The 25,154-nt window shown below is 41.4% G+C and overlaps 1 protein-coding gene across 8 annotated transcripts in view; it reads left to right on the top strand.

Annotated features, from left to right (window-relative positions):
• Cfap54 (cilia and flagella associated protein 54) overlaps positions 1–25,154 on the top strand; it is a 302,779-nt gene that overhangs the window by 251,621 nt on the left and 26,004 nt on the right. For all 8 annotated transcript variants that reach the window (XR_004112709.1, XM_031349079.1, XM_031349081.1 and 5 more), the window contains 4 exons: positions 1,032–1,199; positions 9,769–9,875; positions 16,317–16,458; positions 23,066–23,152. Coding sequence is in view for 7 of the 8 variants with exons in the window: in XM_031349079.1 (XP_031204939.1) it covers positions 1,032–1,199; positions 9,769–9,875; positions 16,317–16,458; positions 23,066–23,152 (504 nt within the window). In the remaining variant the exon portion in view is untranslated. The remainder of the gene's footprint in view (positions 1–1,031; positions 1,200–9,768; positions 9,876–16,316; positions 16,459–23,065; positions 23,153–25,154) is intronic.

Below are 25,154 nucleotides of genomic sequence, written 5' to 3'. Positions count from 1 at the left end.
AGGATCTCTCACTGGCCTGGTACTTACTTCCAGGGATCCAAAGCTCTCCCTGTCCCAGCACTGACCCTGTGAGCACATTTGGCTGTGTTCAGTCTTTTCTCGTGGACTCTGAGGATTAAACTTAGATCTTCATGCTTGAGAGGCAAGCCCTGACGACTGAATCACCACCCCAGTTTGATATTGGTGTCTGTTATACTTACTAAGCATTGTTCTAATGATCACCATTGTGTTGAAGTAAAAGGCAATTGATTTTCATGTTTCTACATTGACCCAGTTATGTATATGAATTGTGTGTCAAAACCTAGGAAATTGTCAGAATGCCAAACATTAGAATAACTATTATATGAATAATTAGTAATTGTCAGATCCTAGGAAAGCTCCTCATTTGAGAAATTCAATTTTGGCCAGGTGGAGGTAGCACATACCTTTAATCCCCGGCACTTGGGAGGCAGAGACAGGCAGATCTCTGTGAGTTTTGGGGTCAGCCTGACACACAGAGAGAGTATCAGGACAGGCAGGGCTATGAAGAGAAGCCCTGTCTCGAAAAAAGAAAAAGAGGAAAAAAGAAAGAGAGAGGAAGGGAGAATCAGACTTAAACCTTTCAGGAAAAAAAAATGTCTTATTTTCCACCACTAAATGGAGTCCATAAGAGTTATGAACACATACTCTTCAGGTAGCATGTGCTAACCAACTGTGCCCCTGGAGCTTGAAGCACATATTTCCTCACCAGTGTGTAAAGTAGAAACTTTGTAATAGGCATTCCTTAGCAATAAGTTTCAGGGTATTTCTGGCCTGGAAGTTTTACTAAAGTAAAAGACATCTGTTGAGTCCACGGAGTTTTAAAGCATCGTTTATTATGAGAATTTATTCTATGGCAAACTAGGGGCAGCTTTAAGGTCTACCATCATAAAATAAGCTGAGACAACTCCCAGAATTTTTTAAATGCAGCCAGTTAATTTGCTTTAAATATTGAATGAGCTCATTATCAGCAACTACACTGACAGGGTTTTCTCTTTGTTACTATTCCCTAGGTTCATCGGGACAGTTCCCTGCAGTCTGATTCATCTGGAAAGCTCACTGGCAGCCAATCTTATACAGAAATCTCATCAGAAATGGCGGTTCAAGCTTTAAACAAAGAACTTTGCTTTCAGTGGTATATTCCTCCCCTGGACAAACCTCCAAAGGATGAGGAACCTATGGTACACAACACACTGATAAGTGTTAAATATTCCACCCAGAGATAAGGCTTAGAATGCCTTTACTGAACCATCAGTGGGGACCCTTAATGACCAAGATGGAGTAGTGATTCAGATTCTAGGGGAGTCTTGAAAATGAGTCGGCTTTGAAAAGTGAAACAGTTGGTCAGTATAACCTCTTGTGGAGAAACCTTCTGGCCTAGGATTCCTCTGATGCTTGCTTTCGCTAAGAGCCTCAGGCACTTTCCCATAGAATGCTAGCCTAAGGGGTTTTTCTTGTCTGGCATTTTCATTTGCTCTTTGTCTCCTGCATTGGTCTCCTTTCTCACTCTTCACTACACAAGCTTTGTCCCCTCCAGCAGTGCCCCTGGTAGCTTCTGCACCTCCTTGACTCACGTGACCCCTGTCAAATCAGAAACCTCCTAGACCCACCCTTTTTGTTTTGTTTTGTTTTGTTTTTTTGTTCTCCATCCTCCCTCTTCTTTAGGCTAGAAGCCTGAGAGCATTGGGCCAATTATACAGTTTCCCCTATTCAGACAAAAAGAGAGATTTACTGTATCACTTCCCAGATAATACTTGAAGCTGCCTGTTACCTTTTACAGGCAAGCCAAGTTTTGTTATTGAACAAGTGATTGGGTCCAGGATTTTCCAAAGATACCAAAATCCATGGATGCTCCAGTCTCTTCCCTAAAATGACATATTTGCCTATGACTTACATACATTCCTGTGTGCGCTCTCAGTCATTTCTGCTTTAGATGCATCATCCAATACAATGAACACTTGTGCATAGTTGCTATTCTGTAATATGCAGTGAGTAGCAAGACAGAATCTCCGCATGTTCAGCAGATACAACAAAAATTATTTCCTGTCTGTAATAGGTTGAATCTATGAATGGAGAGCCCATGGCTATGGAGGGCTGTCCACACCATCATTTCCCACCTTTTCTAGTCAGCTCCTTACCAGATATTCCACCGAACTTTTAAAATCTACCATATCTTTCTCGGAAATTTACTATAGTACTTTTCAAATAGGTTGGATAGTCAATACAGTTAGGCAAGATTATGTGAGTGTGTGTGTGTGTGTGTGTGTGTACATTTCACGTACATGAACAGAGACCAAAAAATGGCACCAAGTGTCTTCCTCTACTGATTCTGGCTAGTGAGCTCTTTAATCTATCTGTCTCCAAGCCTTTAATGTTGGGGCTCTGGGCACAGGCAGCCATGCAAGGATTTTATGTATATGCTAGGTGTTTACACAAGAATCCTCACTTACCTTTCTAATAAGACACAAGCCAAAGAAAGCAAACATTGTCTACAAGTAAAAAAAAGTTCTGTGGGAATTTTGTTTCCTGATATATGTTGTTAAAGACAAAATTGCATGGATGGATTGATCATCATGTATCATCATGTATCAGAATGTATTTACTTGCAGGAAAGCCAACAAAAAGGATAAAAGATAGAGTGTTTGGAAGGTTTTATAGTTGGGGAACAAATTAAGTAATAGTCTTTTAAAATCAAGTGTGTATTCAGGTCACCAGATTATAAAATCTCTATATCATGTCAGTTACTGGGAGGGCAGATTGGGGCAGGATGATCTGTATGTCCTTGTGTTGATGTCAGATGACAGAAACCATCCTTTGGGAATTAGATGCTGGTGTCATCAGGCTAACAAGGCTTTGTCCATAAACAGTCATGTCTGACAGTGAGCAAGGGCTTCATGAACTGATGTCAGGAGGTTAGATGCAGAGTCCCAACCAGCAAATTATAATTTAAGGTGGATAATTTTCCTCAAGACACAAGACAGCAGGCAGAGCATGCTTTCCCCTTTCTCTTACCTTGGGTCCTTTTTTCCTTCTTTAACAGTGAACAAGTGTGTGTGTGTGTATGTATATATATATACATGTATATATACACACATGTGTATATATATATGTATATATGTATATGTGTGTGTATGTTTCATGATAAAAGATGTAGTGACTGACAAAAAATAAAACCCAAGAAACATTTTCTTAGATGATCTTCTCAGATTCTGAATTCTTAACTTTTTGGAAGATATTTCTGACAGTTGTCTGATTGATTCAGATATTGGTGTCTCTGTGCATTCATCTATTAATTATTTTTGCATGTTGATCTAGAGATGGGTATTGGGTTCTGTGACTAAGAAAACTCTAGATCACTGGTTCTCAACCTCTGTGGGTCATGGCATCCCAAACACCACCAGGTAGGAACTATGGCCATTTACATTGTGATTTATTATAGTTATGAAGTAGCAACAAAAATGATTTTATGGTTTAGGGTCACCACAGCAGGAAAAAATGTATTAAAATGTTGCTGCATTAAGAATATTGAGAACCACTGCCCTAGATGGTAGTCACAGTTAGCCCTGTGCAGAGTTGGGTACATGGCAGCCATTTGGTTTCCATTAGATTGACAACAAATATATGAGGGTGGTGAGATCGCTAAACCCATTTCACAGAAGAGGAGACAAAGACCAAGAATGGAGGACTGTCAGGTAGCAAAGATACAGACTGGAGTCATCTAACTCTAGAGTATATCTGCTTAAGTAAGTAAGATACCACACTTAGTCCTGGATGATGTCTGTAGATACTTTTGCCTCTCAGGCAGAGTGAATGAAATCACATATCTGATTTAGCTCTTCAGATGTTCCAGGGACCATAAGGGCCATTTGCATGCCATGCTAAATTCATGTCACCACATCCATTACCATTTACTGACTAAATGGTAAGTTTAGACACAAAAATGCTAGGCAAGGATGCTAGGGCCAGTAAAATAAAGATCCTAGGATTAGCTGAGATTCTGATAGGAAGGGCTTTGATTGTTGTTATTGTTGTTTCTTTGTTTGATTTTTAAGAATTCAGAGTGAAAATTTTCTCTAGGTAATGAACTTCAGAGGTAGTTTTGAGTTTGTAGATTAGAGTATCTTAACTTCATAAATATAGGAAGCATAAATAAGACTATCTTATCTGAAAATACAAACAAACAAGCAAACAAAAACAAAAAATCTTTAATAGAATATAACAGAAAAGAACTTTGTTACAAAATAAGTAATTTTCTAACAATTTCAGTACCTTACAGAGGCAGAAAGTAAGTGGCCATTATAGACATAAATCTAAGGAATCTCCCAGTTACTGTTTTTATAGACACAGTGAAAAATTGCTGCCTTCAACCACAGCTCAGCTACAAACACATGTCCCAAGAGCCAGAAGTTTGATGACTTAAATTTTTCTAATGTTGTACCAGAAAGTCTTGATCATTAACCCACTTCATCCTCCTTTAGTGAACAGAGTTGTACTTTGGGTTCTAGGTGAGCTCCAAATTGTGTTGATAAGGGGATCAGCTTCAAGGTATGCTTTCAATAGGAATGACACGTGACAAATGACAAATGTGTGTTGGTTAGTTTGTGGTCAACTTGATACAAGCTAGAGTCCTTTGGGAAGAAGAAATGTCAATTGAGAAATTGCCTCCATCAGATTAACCTATGAGGAAGTCTTTGAGGGTATTTTCTTGATTAACAATTAATGTGTGGGGGCCCAGCTAACTGTGGCTGGTGCTACCACTGGCCATGATTCTGGGGTGTCTAAGGGAGCAAACTGAACAAGCTCCAGGAAGCAAACCAGTAAGTAGCACAGCACTTCTCCGAGACCTTTGTCTGTTTTCAGCTCTTGTCTCCAAGTTCCTGCTTGAGTTCCTACCTGGTTTCCCTCAGCAGCAGACTATGATGTTGAAGCATAAGTCAAATAAGCCCTTTCTTCTTCAAGTTTCATTTGCTCATGATATTTATCACAGCAGTAGCAAGCAAAGTAGGACAAGGCACTATAGGAATTCTGATCAGGTCAGACACTGGCCAGTGAAAGCACAACCTTGACTAGAAATGGACCGTTGAGATGTTCAGTTAGTACAGGATTTGAGCCATGCTTGGGGACAAGAGATGTGGAGCCAAGTTCCTTCTTGGAAGTCTTCATGTGTTTAACAAGAGCTCTGCTATTCTTACATTGTGTATTCGAGACCAGCTCAGTCTAGCAGAATAGCAAGGTAAGAACTAGGCTTCCTGCAGTTAGTGCCTATGGTGTTTCAGACATCATGTAATTGCCCAGGACTTTTCTCTCCATTGTCTCTGGATTTGAAGTCCTGGTCTTCCTGCTGAGAGATCCCAAAGCTACTAGGTGTATAGTATAAAGCAACCCCAAGGAATGAGATGGTTGAATGTACAGTTTACAGACAAGGAGACATGGCTGTTTAAACAATATGCTCAAGATCACAAAGGTACGGTCTTAGTTCCATTGCTGTGAAGAGACACCATGACCAAGGCAACTTTTGAAAAAGGCAACGTTTAATTAGGGATAGCTTACAGGTTCAGTCCATTATCATCAAGGCAGGAGGCATGGCAGCATCCAGGCAGGTATGGCGCTGGAGGAGCTGAGAGTTCTCCATCTTGTTCCAAAGGCAAAATGGAGAAGACTGTCCTGCAATCAGCTAGGAGGAGGGTCTCAAAGCCCACCCCCACAGTGACAGACTTCCTCCAACAAGGCCATACATACTCCAACAAGGCCATACCTCCCAAGAGTGCCATTCCATATGGGCCAAGTATGTTCAAACTACCACAGATTCTAAGCAGGGGAGGCACAGGCAGACAACTGGTTCATACTCATTCAAGTACAAGTGTGCTTGGGATTCAATGATGTGATGTTCTGATCTCACACTGTCACATATCCACTGACTTCAGCCGTTTGTGCCAAGCTCAGGAATCAAAAGCTTTCAACCTGTATGAAGCTGCAGGCAGGTGTTGGCCTGCAGAGAAAGAAAGCCATTGGCATGAACATGCAGTATGCACCTAAGTGCAAACTTTTCATTCACACACTTCAGTGGCCCTTAACAGACATGCTGGGAGGTTCAGAGACACAATTTTATTAATTGCACAAATACTGAAAATAATGCCCCCAAATTATAAGATAATCTCCCTGTCCTCAAGAATCTTAAATTCTACTCCTGGAGTCACAGGCAACACTCACAGAACAAGAACACACAGCATAAGACAGTGTGTGGCCTTGGCAAAATCTCTCAGGGAGGCTTTATCATCTCATAAAAACTATTTTTCTACATTTCACATAAACTAGATAATTGAACACATGGGCAACATCGCTTCACTATCTCCACCAAGCTTATATATTACTATTGAGAGACCTGGCCCCATCTTCCTCTGGTCTCTCCTCTCTGCCTTCTCCCATCCTCTTGTTTTTATAGAATGGTTACTATAAGATTTTATTATCAAACTGTGCTTTGGTAGGTTACAAAATTATCCACCAACTTCCACATAGACTTTCTTACTTTTTAATTTAAGTGATTTATTAATGTCCCATATATATATATATACATATACATATTTGTATTTGCCTATTTAATATTATTATATTATTAGTCCCTTCAAATTAAAGAATGAATTTTTTTAATTAATTGGGGTTGTAAATGCATACTGTCATACATGTACTCACAAATAATTTTGAATTTGTTTATATTGACATTGGTATATTTAACTAAAAAAAAAAAAAAGTAGAGCTAGAGAGTTGGCCTGGTTGGCAAAGTATTTGATGTACAGACATGAAGACCTGAATTGAAACAAAATTCTTGTATGACAGAGGACAAGCAGCTGTATAGGAGGTTGCCTGGGCTCACTGGCTAGCTGGTTTAGTCACACTGGCAAACTGCAACTTCAATATGAGACCATGTCTCAGAAACAAGGTGAATAACAACTGAGGAAGACATCCAATGTCAGCCTCTGGCTTCTATATGCATGTGTACATATATGTACATACACCTGCATCCCAATATTCATGTGAACATGTATACATGCATATGCATCTGAGGAGAATAACAACTAAGGAAGACATTCAGTGTCAACCTCTGGCTTCCACATGCATGTGCACACACCTGCATCCCAATATTCATGTGAACATGTATGCATCTTCACTCCACAGAGAGACAGACACAAGCAGTTTTAGTCAGATACAGTGCACAGATCACCAATCTATAAGCCAATGTTCATAGTAGAGTCACAGAGTTGCACAGGTACTACTGCAATCAGTTTGACACTTTTCCCCATATATGAAGTCCCTTCTCATCTCTCTGTAGCTCCTCCTATTACTACTCTCCCTGCCCAATACCTCAGGCAGTAATTTACTTTCTGTCCCTATGATGGATTGTTCTAAAGACCCATGTAAAGTATCCTCATATTTAACTCAAAATATAGTCTTTAGTATCTGAGTGAGGCCTTGCAGGGTTTGTGTTGCCGTGCCTGGCTTATTTTACTTCCCATTCTGTCTTCTAGGTTCACCTGCATCCCAAAGGTCAGGACTTCATTTTCAAGCCTGCACAGTGTTCAGTTTGGAGTGTGTTTTATCTACCCATTCACATGTTGATGGTCACAGGATGATCCCACATCTTAGCTGTTGAGAATGGTGCTTAGCTGGCCACCAGGTGTGGCTATAGCTCTGACTGACTGAGTTGCTTGCCTTTGGCTGTATACCCAATGGGATACTGGGTCTTTTTCTGTGACTCTGGAAGCTCAGGTCTTTCTTCTGTCCTATGAGTGATGAAATTCTATGGCATGCCTTGGTGTCACCTCCCATAAGTTCTGCTGGATACTGATAACAGACTTCTCAACCTGAACATCATGTTTTCAATCTGTAGAGCTGTCATCTCTAAGGATCTTCTCTCTGGTTATTTCTGTACACTCTTAAAGTTCTGTTATTCAGGTAGTGAGCCTAATAGGCTCAAAGTTCACCTTTCTAATCCTTTTCTCCCTGTTAGCTATGATTTGAATTTAGGATTTACTTCTCCAGAGCAGACAGATTCATCTTTGTGCTTTAAATATCTTGTTGCTTACTTAGCTGTGGCAGTGTATTTTTCTCCTCGTTCTTTTTCCCATTTAAGCAGCTCCATGTTGCTTCTTCATGGACACACTAATGCCATATTCTCCCTCCCTCTTCTTTTTTCTCAGGGACTTGTCACCCCCTCCCCCAAAGGTTTGTTAATGGTCACTGATAATTTCTTCTATCTTATGTCTGATCCTCTGAGTTCCTTTCTTCTGTTATTTTTGTTTCTGTCCTTCACTTTCTTTTCCATTGGACCTTTGGCTATCTGATTATGTTTGGGGATGCACTAAAAACCCATGGTATCAAGTTTATTGACATATAGGCTCTATTGTAGTTCTATGGAGGATGCTGAATTGCTAGTGTCTGTGAATCTTTTTTTTTCTCTTTAACTGGCCAGTGATCCCAGAGAGAATGTGCCCACATCCCGTTGTGGTTGAACAGGTGGATATCTCTTATTCATAATACATTAACTCCAATATTTCCCCCACCACCTAACCCACATAGCTAAAGCTATGAATATAGATAGTCTGATTTAACATTTGCAGAGCGCCAAGTGGGTAGGATTTACCCAGGAACAGTGTCAAGGGACATGTTCAATCTCCCCACTTGGACACAGGAAGGGATCTGGTGAGAGGGGTTCTCACATTTCTATTTGTAGTCTCACCTGCCCTTGCCTTCTCGATGTCTGGCCCTCTAATCCTGGCATTTTTCACCTTTTTAAGTCATGCCTGATGTTGGCGATCCCTTTGAAGACACTTAGGATGCAACCTTCCCTCTCTTCTGAGTCCCCCAGATGCTCTCTGTTCTTCAAAGGGCTGCTAAGTCCCATCTCTTTCACCCCGTTTTCTTTTTGTCCTTTTGTCTTTAAATCTTAATGATATCCCTTTAGTCTTTACTTTGACTTGTGTGGAAGCAGAGCTGCGTTCGTGCATGTGCCTGACTTGTCAGTTTTGATGGTCCACTCTAGGCTTCAGCTGTCTAGTCTCTAAAGTGAAGGGAGGGTCTGTGAATCTCACATTCTGTAAATCCACAACTGTTAATATTGGATGGAGTAGATGCTTAAGAATTATCCAAATCCAAGCAATAGGGAAATGACAGGGGCATGACTCACCAAGAGAATCCCTCTTCTTAAACAGGCCTATGAAGTTGTGAGAAGTTGAAATAAATGGGGAAGAGAGGAGTGCGGGTGTGTGGGAGTGGGTTACCCAACTGACTGGTAAGGTGGGAAAGTAACAGGCAGTAGAGGGGTCTGCTCCCTGGGTATCTGGGCTTAGTAAAGAAGCCCTGCAAATGTTGAAATTTAAATGTTTACAGTGCAAAACATTATTCCAAGTAGCACTTATTTTCATGCAATTATATTTGTACATTTTTGCCTAGGCGAGGGTGTTGTCTCTCGAACTCACTGTGTAGTCTAGGCTGACTAGGAACTCCCAGTTATCTTGCTTCTGCATCCCATGTTCCAGGATTCCAAGAATGTGTTGCCAAGATAACCAAATTAACTTTGGACATCCTGTATTTTTCTTCACAGTGAACCGAAAGAAAAAAAAAAAACAACCACAATATTTCTTTTCTACAGAAAAACTGGTTAAAATAAGGGGTTACCTTTTCTAAAAGGGTTAATGGTGGAATTTTCAGTTATAGAGTTGATGTCTGTTTTCATGTGCTTTTGTGCTTCTGTAGGTTTTATTACTGTATGCGTATAACCTGAAGCCCCTGAAGATTTCAGATATTAAAGTGCCTACTGGTAACAACCTGTGCGTCGGCACCTCCTGGATCCCACTGAGGAGGCAAGTAAACACCATTCTCTGGAAGCCAGCTGGGGATGATGGTGGAGAGAATGTTAGTCTAAGTAGTAGTAAGGGAAGGAAAGAAGTCCCAGAAGGCAGAGCGGGAGAGAGCTTGGTACCCCTGCCAGAGGGCTCAGTCTCAGCTGGGCAGGGCTTTGCTGACAACAAAGGGACTCGAGGCTTAGGATCAGAGCAGTTGGACCTGACTTTTTGTAAGGTCTCAGATTTAAGGGTTCCAGAGGGAGACAAATTATCTTCTGAAGTAAGAGGTTCTTTAGGGAGTAATTAACTCCAAGGAAATACAGCCCAATAGGGGCTCTGGGGAGTATCATGGGGAGACCCATGAGACTAAATGGGATTCCTTCTGACAGATTTCAGGGACACAGGGGAGGTCCCATCATGGGATTGATGAGTAGTCCATAGTATGCAATTGGCTCTTCTACATCTATTGAAATGAAAGAAAGGAACAGATAAAGGTTGCCCATCCATTTCATACATGCCCCTCACACAGATGTGGTACCCATAGCTCCTGACTGTTTACACCTCCTTTGATGAATCAAGGTTTACAGACTCACAGGCCAAGTCTCTGGGTCTCTGTCATTTCTTGTCCAATATGCATTCATAATAAAAGCCTCAAAGAAGCTAGGGATGGAGGGAACATGTATCAACATGATAAAGGCTATATTCTACAAACTTAAAGCCAATACTATACGAAATGGGGAAAATTAATACCCACTCAAAGTATTTCTCCTAAAATCCACAAGACAAGGAGGGGAAAACTGGGAAAAGTACATATTTGCATGAAGGAGAGTGAAACTCAGTCCACATCCTGTCAAAAAATTTCAAATTTTTTTCAACTTCAAAAACCACTAGAGAAAATCACTGGTAGCATTTCCATATGTGGGTAGAGGCAAGGGTCTTTTGAAAAGGTTCCACTATTCTTTAATCTGTCCTCTGGTCTCTGAACAATAGCAGTAAGGCAAGAGGAAAAATCAAAAGGGAGGACGCTATTGGGAAAATCAGTCAAATTCCCCTTCTGTAAAAAATTTGATATTGTGCAGAGGAGGTGCTAAAGACTTGAGGAGAATAATGTGGAACTGATAAGCACTTTTAGCAAAAGATCAGAGCTAGAGGTTATCATAATACCCGACTTCAAGTCATGCCATAGAGCCATGGTAGCAAGAGCATGGTATTGGCACAAACAGACTTGTGGATCAATGGAAAGATGGAAGAGAAGACCCAGAATTAAACCAAGGCAGCTAGAGTGTCTTAGGGTTTTACTACTCTGAACAGACACCATGACCAAGGCAACTCTTATAGATGACAACATTTAATTAGGGCTGGCTTACAGGTTCAGAGGTTCAGTCCATTATCATCAAGGTGGGAACATGGCAGCATCCAGGCAGGCATGGTGCAGGAGGAGCTAAGAATTCTTCATCTTCATCTGAAGGCTGCTAGCAGAATACTGGTTTCCAGGCAGCTAGGATGAGGTTCTTAAAGCTCACACCCACAGTGACACACCTACTCCAACAGGACCACACCTTCTAATAGTGCCACTCCCTAGGCCAAGCATATTCAAATCATGACATATAGTCACTTGAATTTGGACAGAAGTGCCAAAAGCATGTAATACAGAAAAGACAGGATCTTCAGCAACTAGCACTGGGAAAACTGCATATTTGCATGAAGAAGAGTGAAACTCAGTCCACATCCTGTCAAAAAATTTCAAATTTGATCAACTCCAAAACCACTAGAGAAAATCACTGGTAGCCTTCCCATGTGTGGGTAGAAGCAAGGGTCTTTTGAAAAGATTCCAGTTGCTCAGGAAATAACATCAAAAACTGGAAAGTGAGATTGTGTGACATTAAAAGCCTTCTGAATAGCAATGGGAGCAGTCACAGGAGTGGAGAGGCAGCCTACAGATTAAGAAAAACTCTCAGAGCTATATGTACAGGACAGAGAATAAGTATCTAGAAGAAACTCAAGAAGCTATCCCCCAAACAACCCAATTAATTTAGGCTAAAAAGTATGTGTGTATGTGTCTGTGGGGTGAGGGGGGTAGGTGGGGGATCTCTATGATGTTTGCAAATTAATCCAAACTTCACCAGCTCCCTTGTCTTCTCCCCTCTGTACCCAACCATATTTTATATTGTTCTCCAAATTAAACCCTCTGCTCTGGCCAGACCTATTCCTCTCTCTTTCCATCAAACAGGAAAGAGCTCTAATTTTTTTTTTTTTGTCTTGTTAAATTTTGTTTGCTTATTTTCTGTTTTCTTCTCCTTTTACCAAGTTCCTTGTTCTGGGGTTTAAAAGAAATGATGTAACTTAGCTAGTTCTTCTTCAACTCATTGGCTCACTGCCCTGGGCTCCTTCTGCCTCCATTTCTCCCCCTGTACGAGGAGAGTGGTACCATCCCCTTGCCTAGCTCTCTGGTGGTTGTTAGTTTTGAGATGGTTGGCAGATGAACAGGCCCAGGGAAGCTGCCAGCACAGGTGTCTCTGGTACTTGCTCTCTGCCTCACCAGGCATCTGGTGAAAGCTGTGTGGATGGAGACCCACGCCTCCCTGCTTCCCCAGAGAGCCTCATTCTCGATCCATGCTTTTCAGATCTCAGGACTTTTAGGCATTCTCATAAAAGAGAATAAAACAAGAGCTGTCTTGAGAGTCTGCAGACCTCCAGTTATTCAGTCAATAGTCTTCATCCCCCTCCCTTTTTCTCTTAAAGCAAAAATGAAAAGTGGGGAAACTAAGCACATGCTATATATGAGCACAAGAAGCAGCAAAATCAGCGTATTTGCATTTACTTGTACCTTGTAAATCCTGAAACACTGCAGGTGATTTTTTATTTTTCAGAACCACATGATGAGCATAAGGATAAAGCCTGCAGAGTAAATGAGATGCTTCTCTTAAAATTTTAATTACATTTAATTTAAAAATAGAATTCTTTTAAAACTGCTATGCTTATGATCATGATAAACGACCCCGTCAGAACCAGCCCTTGTCCCTGAGCTCATCTCAGTGAACGGGCCTCTCTCTCCTGACTCAGGACAGTTTGATGTGAACGGGCCCCTCTCTCCTGACTCAGGACAGTTTGATGTGTTCTAATGGCTGCCATCTCTTGTTCACTCACTAAAGACAAAGCCAGAGTTTCGGGGGGTAGAAAAAAACTGAGAAGACTCCCCTCTGTTTGGGCACCTCCTTATCTCCTTCTAAAATTCTCCTTGAGAAAGGCACCTTTCAATTGTTTTTCTTAAAGCCACAGAGGAAAAGAAAGATGTGTTCTCAGGAATCTGCAAATAAAAGCTCTGGTTAATTCTAAGCGGACTTTACACCTTTGGGACAAGAGTCAGGTTCTCTGTCCACCCTCCCTGCCTTTAAGCCCCACGTCATCATCTTTCATCTTCATCTGTGTTTCTGCTTCCAAGTGGGTCCTGTCATCCAGTCCTTGGCAGAGTAGGAAAGAGAGTATCCAGGCATTAGGAAGAGCAGAGCCCTGGGGAGCCCACAAACCCAGGCAGGATCATGCCTGTAGAATACTTGCCTATGTGGTCAAGGCAGGAGGTCTAAAAGCTGGAGTGGACATTGGCCTTGGTGTTATTGTTGGATATTTAATTATTCTATTAATTCTTATTATGACCCGGCTAGCCTCCCAATAATTGATTCAGAGTTCTATCAATTTATTTAATCAGCACTAGTACAATTTCTGGGCTATTGTCCCTAAATTATTTTTTTAAGCTAGACTGGCTATTTCCCAGATGTGTTCCCCAAGTTATTCTCCAATAATCCTGTCTGAGCTGGACTCGCTCTATCAGCCCATTTCCTGGTTCTCCATCTACCCCAACCCTTACTCCCAGTGTTTCTTACCTACTACCCCTAGTGTTTCCTACATGCTATCCACAGTGGGAACCTAAGCCCTGCCTACCTTTATTCTCCCCAGTAATTGGCTGTCAGCCACTTTTATTTAACCAGTCAGAGACAGGCACAGTTTTCACCTCATTTGGTATAGTTGGTGTACGCGTGAGAGTGTGTTCTTCTGGACTGCAACCAGATCTTGGGGGCCAGTATTTAGCATTTAAATACATAGCAGCACTGGATCAACCCCCAAACACCCTGGAGACAAAGAGGTGAAGAGAGCAAGGTGAGCAAAGCAAGGGCTGGAAGGAGAGAGAGGGAGGGAGGGAGGAAAGGGAGGAGGAGGAGAAGAAGGAGGAGGAGAAGGATCAATGCATTGGCAGTCAGGGGACTGAGCCCAAGGTAGACATCCAGCATTACCTCATGCTGCCCTTTCTAAGCAAGGCAGCAGACAACCTAGGGAGATGTCAGGCTCTCACTTTGCTGGGTACTGGATAATTCTTAAGAGAGTAATCTATTCTGGGCATTTACTCTGAAGAAGGCATTATGGTCCCTGGGTTTTGGATAATCAAGACAAACCTGAAGCCCACTGTCAAGGGCTAGTTTATTCTTCTTACAACCCTAAGTATTGTAAGAGAAAGCTAAAATATTGGTTTGAGGTACTGAGGATGGAGTACCAGGCTTTTAGCATGCCAGGTAAGCATCATACTTCAGAGATGCCCTTCAGCCCTATGTGGTTTTGTGAGAATGCTTTCTCTAGGTTTTAGAATGAAGAATGGGGTTTAGGACATTCTCTTCCCTTAATGTGCTGTTTTATAGTTAAACATACACAATTATGTTGTTCCCACCTTACAAATGTTCTATGAATTACAAGAAGTGGGTTTTATTAGTTCAGCCTTGGCATAGAAGAATCTCAGGAGAAATGTTAACTGACTTGCTGGAAGGTCCAGGGATAGAGGAAGAACCAGGATATTGGTAGGTTCCCTGTGAAGGAGCAAACTGTGACTCACCAAGTCTTGCCACTACTTTCTCCAAAACAACAGACAGCTTTCCCAGCATGATTGGTTAGTATCCACTTTTTTACTGGGCAAGTTTCCCAGACAAACTTAATGACTAATCTTTATGTTTTAGCTGTTACATTTTAACAGAAAAAATGGAATATAGCATGCTTACTAAATATGAGAATTCATACATGTACATATTGACATGAAATGCTATTTGATTTCTGCATTGACAGTATGTATGTGTGTGTATAATACATGTATGTATGCATGTAGTGTCAATGAGAGAAACAAGTAGTACTCCATGTCACAGGTAAAGTCCCTGTGGAAAACTGGAGAATTAAAGTTTCTATGCATACTCTTCTGCCATTCTGCTCTTTGGATCATCTTCTTATTTTGCATAATAATGTCCTTCCTTCAGTAGACACATGCATATTCATTCTGTTCCTTAGGGTGTAGTCACTTAGGGCCATGCAGGTGCTCTTGCCTAGCCTCTTCCAAGTACAAGCATTTAAACCTCCGCTCCACTGGTCCTTCTGCCCTCAGAGCACCTGGTCTTCATTGACCTTAAGCCCTTGACATTGTCCCTCTATAGCAGCATTGCCACTGCCCTCTCTGCCTCTGCTTTGGCTCTTGTTTTTCATGTTTCTCAATTTTCTTCAACCCTCTCTGCCCCTACCAGCCCCCCAAACACACACACACACACAAAGGTACACTCACATAGATGTACATAAAGATATAGACACACACATACATAGATACACACACAGACACACAAATACACACAGACATACATGTACAGACATAGGTACATACTCAGACACAGACATGCACACAGAAACACACACACACAGATACACATAGCAGAACACACAGAGCATACACAAACACAGACACATCACACACACACACATACACAAAGGTACAAACACAAACACTCACATAGACATACAGACATAGACACACATTCATATGCACACACATAGTTACGCAATCACACAGAGATATATATATACAGACATAGATACACACTCAGACACACACATACACACAGAGACCTTCACAGACACACATAGCAGAACAGACACAGATATGCACACACACATACACATATTCCTCTAAGATATGCAAACAGTGCTTAGCCTTTTCAAGTTCTTCTGATTTGTCATAGCTTTTACTTTGTGTCAGTTGCATAGCCATAACATGCCATAAAGATCTACATAAGAGTGAATCTCCTGTTGGCTGATTGACAGAAGTCTCTTTCCCCATATAAGTATTTATTTTCATATTCAGAATAATTTGGGTAAGTAGCTTTGGTTATTGTGCCCTTTCTATGTTTTAACATACACCTGCTTGAATGCATAAATAGACATAAACATTATGAATGATTCTTGGCTGTCTCTTTGCTCATGTTTGTGGAATGAAGGAACAATTTAGTGGATAATATTTGGAGAGTTCAGACACTTAACTTTTAAGTAAATAAAAGCTTAATTCATAAATCTTATTGAGTCTAAAGCCAGTAGCCCTCTTGACTTTTCAAATTAATATATGTATACATATATATGTGCGTGTGTGTTTGTTATTTTCAGAGTCATTGCAATTCACGAGAAACTATCTAATCTTGCACAAATAGCCGAGATATCCTTACCTTCAGTTCCTGAAGTTACTTCAGAGGAAAATATCTATGAAACAGTTGAACCTAAAGATAAACCAATCGATACAGATCTGGAAGTAAGTACATTACTGAATGACTAGAAGTGAACTTGCAATTTTAAGAAGGATCCCATCATACATTATCACTTAAGTTCTTGTTTCCTTTGTTAGGGCTTCCAGATATGGTCTAACTCATGTGTGTACATGTATATTCACATGCACTTATGTATGTGTATGTGGGAGTATGTGCATATATGTGTATATGCACGTGGAAGCCAGAGGTCACCCTCAAGTATTATTCTTCAAAATGCCATCCACCTGTTTTTTTACAGCAAGGTATTTCACTGAACCTGGAGTTCACCGATTAGGCTAGATTGGCTGGCCAGTAAGTTCCAGGGATTGTCCTGTCTTTATTTCCCAAGCACCGGGATTACCAGCATGTTCCACAATACTCAGCTCTTATTTCTTTATGTGTTATTTTTTTCCATGAGTTCTGGGGCTCAAACTCAGGTAGCCATGTGTGGTGGTTTGAATATGTTTGGCCCATGGGAAGTGGCACCATTAGGAGGTGTGACCTTGTTGGAATAGGTATGACCTTGTTGAAGGAAGTATGTCACCTGTGTAGGTAGGCTTTGAGGTCTCCTAGAACTCAAGCTCTGCCCAACTTGGAACAGAGCCTCCTCCTGGCTACCTGCAGAAAACAGTCTCCTTCTGACTGCCTTCAGATCAAGATGTAGACCTCTCAGCTCCTTCTCCAGCACCATGTTTGTCTGCATGCTACCACGCTTCCTGCTATGACAATAATGGACTAAACCTCTGAAACTGTAAGCCAGCCCCAGTAAATATTTGCCTTTCTAAGAGCTGCCTTGGTCATGGTGTCTCTTCACAGCAATGGAAACCCAAACTGAGACACCAGGGGTGTGAGGCAAATGCTTTACCTACCATGCTATCTCCTAGCATGCATCCTGTGAGAGAAGAAATGCAGGCAGACCACACCCCTGTCCTTCATGTTTTCCTCATGCCACTTGAGCTAACATTGTGTTCATCAAATAAGACTGATGCAGTACCAATGATTCCCCTAGTGATTTGGAAGCAGGAAATCCAGACATATTCCCCAAATGGTACTGATGGCAACCAGTAGTCATTATTGTTTTCTTGTGTCAATTTTAGATGCTATTGATTTTCTGTTTGGCTATTTTATGACCTGGCAAACTTTTCACTCGATTCTTCCCAACTTTTGCCTTCCTTTCCTCTTCTGAAAGCTGTCATATCATGACATGTATTGGAAACCATACCTAGTGTTCATATTTTTAGGGGCCTGTAAAAAGATGCCAACAAGCTAGGGCACAAAGACCTTTGGTTATGTTCTTTTCTAATTTTTTTTGCTTCCCTATTTTCCACTCATTATGTACAATTTTCAGGTGTTCATTCATAGATTTTTGACTCAAGAGCTCAAGCTGATCCCATCCTGTCTCAGTGCCATTTTCTTCCTGGACTTCCACAGTCATTTCATCTGGGCGGCTCTCAGAGCCAGCTGGTGTGTCTGCTTCCGCCCCTCCCCTGACTGCTTTCATGGTTGAGGCTGTATCATTATGAACTACTTCCTTGCCTTTCTTCTTCGAAAAGCTTTCCGGATCTTTTCTTTAGTTTCGGTCTAGGAAACTTTAGTTTTGCCCAGGCTTTTGCTTTCTTAAGTCTTTTGGCCAGGTGAATATGTAGCCAGTTACCAATAATAAAACCTTTTTATTTCTTAAAGAATAATACTGGCATGACTCTTCATTTTCCTGTTTACCTCATTTATTTTTAATACATGAATGCATAAGAACTATCAATGTTTCAGGTTTCAGAGTATATTGGTATTTTCAGTCTTGGTTTACTAGGAAAATGACTAAATGTGTTTTCTCTCAGTATGCAAGTTAACAGCCCATATGTAAGAGAGTCTATCAGGTGAGCCCAGATAGCCTTTATAAAAGGCCACTTGCCAGCATTTAAGCCCTCTGCACTCTCTGCTAGGATTTATAAGGAGTAGACATCTTAGAACTCTAGTCATGTATGCTTTTCAATGGCCTTAGATGTGACCATGTGAATTACAATGCTTACCAATAAACCATGTGGAACAATAAATCTTCCCGTAGGTCAGAGAGCTCCCGGTATCTCAAACTTGAGAGATTCTTTAGAGATATACAGATTATACATTTCTTTCACGAGGAGCACATTGCCCTCTCTCGTCTGCTTTCAAGAAGGACTCAGCCCTCTCGACTCACAAGATCATTTTTTTTTTTTTGTAATGGCGCACTTACAATGACAGTTCTTTAGTCACAAGTGTATCTGAGTGCTATCTTTGAGACACAGTCTAGAATATTCTTTGCTTAAATTATTCCTAGTATGGAAAGTAGTTTTCTTACGAATCTGCCTGTACTTTTAGCTCTGATTGTCTAAGGCAGGAAAATGTCTACAATACGAATAAGGACTCTAGGCCACGTTCCGCCTCTTTGCTTTACTACCTAGATCAGATGGCTAATGCTTTCCTAGGACCAATTTTCATCTCTAAAATAAATAATCCTTTCATACAAATATAGGTTGTCTGGATAGAACCAGCTTTTCCAGAGTTGACCCTGGAAAAATTCATCATAAGAAGACAAATGTCTGAGGCAGGAGGTTGACTGTGAACATAAACAAGTCAAGAATAAATAGGGTTGTGGGGCAAGAGGGAGGAATCCAGAGGCTGTGTGTTTCCCTAGGGAAGGCTGGTGACTTGCTCTCATATTCTGATTTGGTTCCTTGGGGTCAACCACAGCAGAACAAATCCTCTTCAATCTTTATAACCTATGGACTTTTAAATTTGTTTTCTTCACTTAGTGTATCTTTGCTTTAAAGCATGTTTTAGGCATGTTCCAGTTCCCATTGGCTCTGTATACGAAAGAACATCACCAAATAGAAGGAATTATGTTTACTTGGAGTTGAATTGGCAAGTGAATTTGTTCACAGTATTTCTATTAATAAGAGATGGAGGTAATACATATTTTTCTTTCTTACAGGATACTAAACAGCACTTTAAAAACAAACTGCATTCCACTCTATATCAAATCTCATTAACTAAACTTGTTGTCATGGCGATTCGCACTTGGAGCTAATTAGAAGCTGACTAGGACACTTGAAGAAATCGATTCTGGTCTGGAATTGAGCAGTAGTTCCTGGCTTCTATAATGTGATATTTCTATTACATAGCATGTGTTGTTGGTTGGGATTGCCTATAAGGATGTAAACTATGTGCCTTTGGTTGCTATGCATGGTGTTGATTTTGTTTATATCTTTGTTTCTTCTCAGGTCCTTCTTTTTTTCTTTTTCTTTTTCTTTTCTTTTCTATTTTTAATTGTTTCTCCCTTTCAGAGTCCCTAAGGTCCAGAATAAGCCAGGGAGTTTGGAACACAGATGATAATTTAAGGTAGATTAGAGAGGCTACATGGCAGGTGTTCAGATCACTTCTGAAACTTTCTAACAGGAACAATGGCTCAGAATGACTGATTTCTACTGCTTCACCATTAACAGCATGCAGAATTGGCATACTACAATATAGAAAAGGACTAAACTTGTAGCTCAGTTAGTAGAGCACTGCCTGGCATGAATGAAGTCTTGGGTTCGTTCTCCATCTGTCTTAGTCAGGGTTTCTATTCCTGCACAAAACATCATGACCAAGAAGCAACTTGGGGAGGAAAGGGTTTATTCAGCTTACAGTTCTACATTGCTGTTGATCATCAAAGGAAGTCAGGACTGGAACTCACACGGGGCAGGAACTTGGAGGCAGGGCTGATGTAGAGGCCATGGGGGTGTGCTTACTGGACTGCTTCCTCTGACTTGCTCAGTTTGCTCTCTTATAGAACCCAAGACTACCAGCCTAGAGATGGCACCACCCACAGTGGGCCCTCCAACCCTGGATCACTAATTGAGAAAATGCCTTACAGCTGGATCTCATGGAGGCATTGCCTCAAAGGAGGTTCCTTTTTCTGTGATAACTCCAGCTTGTGTCAAGTTGACACACAAAACGAGCCACTGCACCAGCACAATCTAAAATAGGGCACAGTGGTCAGTGTCTCTACTCCCAGCACTTGGGAAGTAAGGGTAAGAGGATCAGAAGTTCAAGGTCATCCTCCTCTGCTACATTGGGAGTTAAGGCTAGCCTGGAGTACATGAACCTCTGTCTCTACAAAACAAACCAACAAAGGAACAACAACAGCAGCAGCAACAACAACAACAAAAATATAGGAAAGTGTCTCCAAGCCATGCTGATTTTAAGATGTAAAAAAATTATTTGGAATAACAATAGATTGATGTAAGAAGCTCACTATATTTTTGCCAAAATGCATAAGGTTACTTCAGCAGATATTTATGGAAGGCCTGAACAGTATAAATGGATGGGAATTAGTACAATATTAAAAGTCCCAAATATAGAAGCACCATGGCTGTGGAAGCCTGAAGAAGAAAATACACACACTCTGGCTTCAGCATTCTCTATTTCTGAGAAACCATTATTTGTAAATATTTAGGGAACAGCAAGACATATGTAGCAGCACTCTAGGGTAAGTGTAGGTGAAGCTGGAGGGAGGGGTGGGCATGAGGACATAAGAGCTCCTCACCCTGGCCTCATTAGGCAGTGTGGGAGGTGTCTGTTGTCTCTCCCCTACCCGGCCCCCAACACACAAACACACACACACACACACACACACACACACACACACACACACACACACACACACACAGAGCTCCCTAAGTTGTCTTGCTTATCTCTGATTCCTGATCCACCCCATGGCCTGTAGGGGGCAGTCTACAGATGATGACTAAGGAAATGAGGAAATGGTGAATGGACTTTGCTCTGTAGGAGAGGGCTGTGTGGAAATCAGTCTGGGTTTGGGAGGAACTGAAAGATGTGCCTTCTTGAATTTGACCCAAATTCTTTCACCCAAGAATTTGATAATCTTGATGGTGACAAGAGAAGAAGCAGGAATTCTGAGGCCAGCAAACAAGTTAGGAAGCATTTCAAGTCTCAGTGCAGGTCAAAGAGGTCGAGGATTCCGACTTAAGTATGAGGATTAGCTTTAGCATGTTGGAATTGCTCAGAGGTCCACCTCTGAACTCCTGTGTGCTTCTCTGAAAGGAAAAGGGCAAAGCCTAGCTACAGGTCACTTTGCCTCTCTGTGACACCTACCAAATGCAGCAAGCTTCTCACCAACTCTTGCTAGGAATGCTGAGCTAAGCACTTTCTCCAAGTCTGTGGCAACAAGGTCACTTGAAGTGTTCAAAGCTCCAGCTTCAAGTCAACCAGTTCCACAGTGTGTGTATGTGGTGTACATCACAGCTGGGCAACATGTCATCGCTGAGGCTAAATTCCTGTTTGATAAATGTTGAGACAGGCAGTAGAAAGCATCTATCAGAAACACTGCTCTCTTCTTTTGTCACTGCGATGGTGAATGGTACACACAAAGCTATTTTAGTTGATGGCTCTTGATGAAATCATGGCAGTAACCCATCCTGGCTATTACTGAAACCTCTTATAGAGAGAACGCACACTTTAACAAATCAAGAATCCAGTGAGAAGTACAGGTGTAGAGTAAACTAGAGTAGTGCAGGAGGGTGGAGAAGCATGATCCCCTTCATGTGGAAGTGTAGACCAGAACCTAGAGGGCCATCGGGTATAGTAATCAATGCTGGGCCTCCTGCCCTGCCCTCCATCTCTTTTAGCCTGTGATGCCCAACAGCCTCCTGGCTGATTCTTCTTCCCATTGCTGCTTCCCAGACCAGAGTAAGCTCCTCTGTGCTCCAGCCCACCTAGTCTCATCTTTCAAGCTCATAGTGTTAATGGCTTTAATTGTAAGTAAAGAAAATCAACACTTGCTCAAGTAAAATAGGCTTGGAGGGAAAAGGCAGAGCCACGCATCAGTGTGCATAGTAAGCCTGGGTGCAGCCAATGACCAGATAGAGTACAGCAAGCCTCACAGAAACCAGCACTACGTTAAGAGCCAAAGCTGCACTCAGACGCCCAGGGGACACAGACACTCTCTAACTCCTGCGTCGTCTTCTTCCTCAGCTCACATCACTAACCCGGTAGCTGCCTTCTCCCACTCAACATTTTATGTCACAGCTTACACAACCAGAGTTTGATTGTATCGGCTCTGCCTGTAAGGAGGTCAGTTGTCCACACACGAAGACAACTGTATCCCTCCAGTCAGGCCATGCAAGGCTCTCAGCAGACGATGTTCGAACACTAATGGCCCTTTCCATTTACTTCCCTCGTTACCCTTTGTTTCCCATCAGCCATCCATTCTTTTCTACCTAAATTCCTCACTCTCAGCCCTGGTGGTCTGAATCTCTTCATCCCAAAGGTTTCTTCTCAATGGAAACCTTATTTTGGTATAAACTATTGACGCGTCGTTCTTCTGCAGAATATGCATCCTAACAGTCAATATCCAGAGAAAACGCTCCTCTAGCAGCAGACATTTGTGATTAAGCTCAGCTCTTGTGTTCTGTGGCTGCCTTGTATCCTTTCAAATAACCTAGATGACTGGAGAAAAAGTCCTCCAATTCCCTCTTTCACAGCCTGAGGATAAGGGTCAGGTGACATAAGACAAAGATAGTTAATTAATGTGGACTACTCTCCAGAATCACCTGGTTGCTTTCTTCTTATTTCTAGAACATGATCCTCCAATGTTGTTCTGAAATAGCAGCTCTGTTTTCCACAGACGACAAAGATGACAAAGAGCCCTCGCCACTGACCAAGGTATGAACCTCCCCTCTGAGACTATCTGTGCCACATCCCTTTTGCTATAGAAATAGAGACACAGCTTGTATTCAACTGCAAGTTCAGCAGAATACACTCCTTGACTTCTCCTGCAAAAGTTCTACATGTGAATTTATGACAGCATAGTACTCTGTTAAAAGGTTTTTTTTTTGTTTTTTGTTTTGTTTTGTTTTGTTTTTCTGCTTGAAAACTTCAATTGGTGAGGAAAATTATAAAGAGAATTAAAAAGGAATCACTTCATAGTCACCATTCTGTGAAAAATGCTCTGTTAGCATTTGGAGGATATCTAGAATTTTCTCCATGTATACACAATAGAATTTTTACATTGATGGAATCAACTTTACATACATCTTGAAACTTGCAGTTTCATTAACAAAAAATGCCCTGGGGGAATTGTTTTGTATGTGAAAAGTCTACTTCGTCATGTTCAGTGCCTTAAAGTAGCCTCATTCATTTGCTCATCAAGCACTATTTCCATAGCTAAATCCTTATTTACTTATGACAGATCTTGAGGTGTGTGTGTGTGTTTGTGTGTGTGTGTATACACATGTGTATATATAAAATACACATACTATATAATTTTAGCCATTTGATGAGCCAGACAGCTGTTAAGTTCAAATGTCCTGCACACATTACCTTCACCCACCTCCCAAACTACTTCATCACCCCAGGCAACAACTCTACTCCTGAACAGTTAAGTCCCCATCCCTCGATACCAACCTTCCCACTCCTGGTAACCTCTGTTTCACTTTCAGCTCCCCAGCTTGCCTATTCCAGGTGCATCATATACATGGAATTATGTTACACTTGTCCCCTTGTGTGTGGCTTACTTAATGTTCTAAAGTTATTCCCAGAGGAGCACATGTCAATATTTCAATCTTTTCCTTTTGTATCTGCATTGGGTCTATATACCAAGTATGTTTATCCATTCATCCGATAATGAGCCCTTTGACTATGCTCACCTTCTGATTATTATATTACATGGGAGTATGTGCTCACCTCCTGGCTTCAGTGAGTGCGTGTATATACTTAGGAGTGGAATTACTGAATCACATGGTAACTCTGTTTAACTACTGAAAGATCTCCCAAACTGTTCTCTTTTTCCCAGCAGCCGTACAACATGAGGCACCTGCAGACAATACTCAGGGTTCTGACTTCTCGACAATCTCACCAACACCTGTTACTTTCCCTTTATTCATGGCTATGCTTGGGGGTGTGAAGTGGTATTCAGCTATTCGATGTGTATTTCTTTAATGATAAACAGTGTCGAACATTTATTTTTGTGTGGGTATTTGTCAGCCATCTGCATAAATTCCCCTGGAAAATAGCTCTTTAATCCATTGCCCACCTTTGAGTTGGTATGTTCATGTCCACTTCAATGGTGATGGCAATGGTCCTCTGGAAATGACACCGGCTTTCTCTCCTGTCAGTCATCTATGGGGTAATCAGCTTGCCAGACCTCCCATCAACACTAGCAGACACTCCTTCACCTCATCCTACTCCAGATGGTTGCCTTGCAAGTGAAAAATTGTATGCCATTATTTGATAGGTATTCTTAATAAGGCCAAAGGTATTCCAGATGTCTGTTGGCAACTTCTGGTTTTCATTTGTGAAGTCGTGGCCACTTGTGTACTCGGTCTCTGCTATTTAAGGTGAACTGTCTCCTGTCAGGAAATCTTGTATTAGCGCTGGAATGTGAGCTTTGCCAGTAATACGACCCTCCCCTCACAGAGCTGCCTTTTAGTCAGGAAGCAGACAGTATTCTTCATAGCTGTTATTACCATCAACAGCGGCAGCAGAAAGAAAATTAAAAAAAAAAATCCATACATTAGGATAGGGAGTGTCCAACTGTAGCCTGTGAATAAATCTACACTGACAGTTTAAAATAATGATTTATTGAAAAGTCATGCTCATTTGTTTGCTTGTGGTCTCTGTGAATGTCCTGCTATGCCACCCGAGCCGGGTATTAAAAGCTGTATGT

This window comes from Mastomys coucha, unplaced genomic scaffold (assembly GCF_008632895.1).
Source record: "Mastomys coucha isolate ucsf_1 unplaced genomic scaffold, UCSF_Mcou_1 pScaffold4, whole genome shotgun sequence".
Lineage (NCBI taxonomy): Eukaryota > Metazoa > Chordata > Mammalia > Rodentia > Muridae > Mastomys > Mastomys coucha.
Note: the sequence above shows the minus strand (reverse complement) of the source record. Positions and strands in the feature narration are given on the sequence as shown.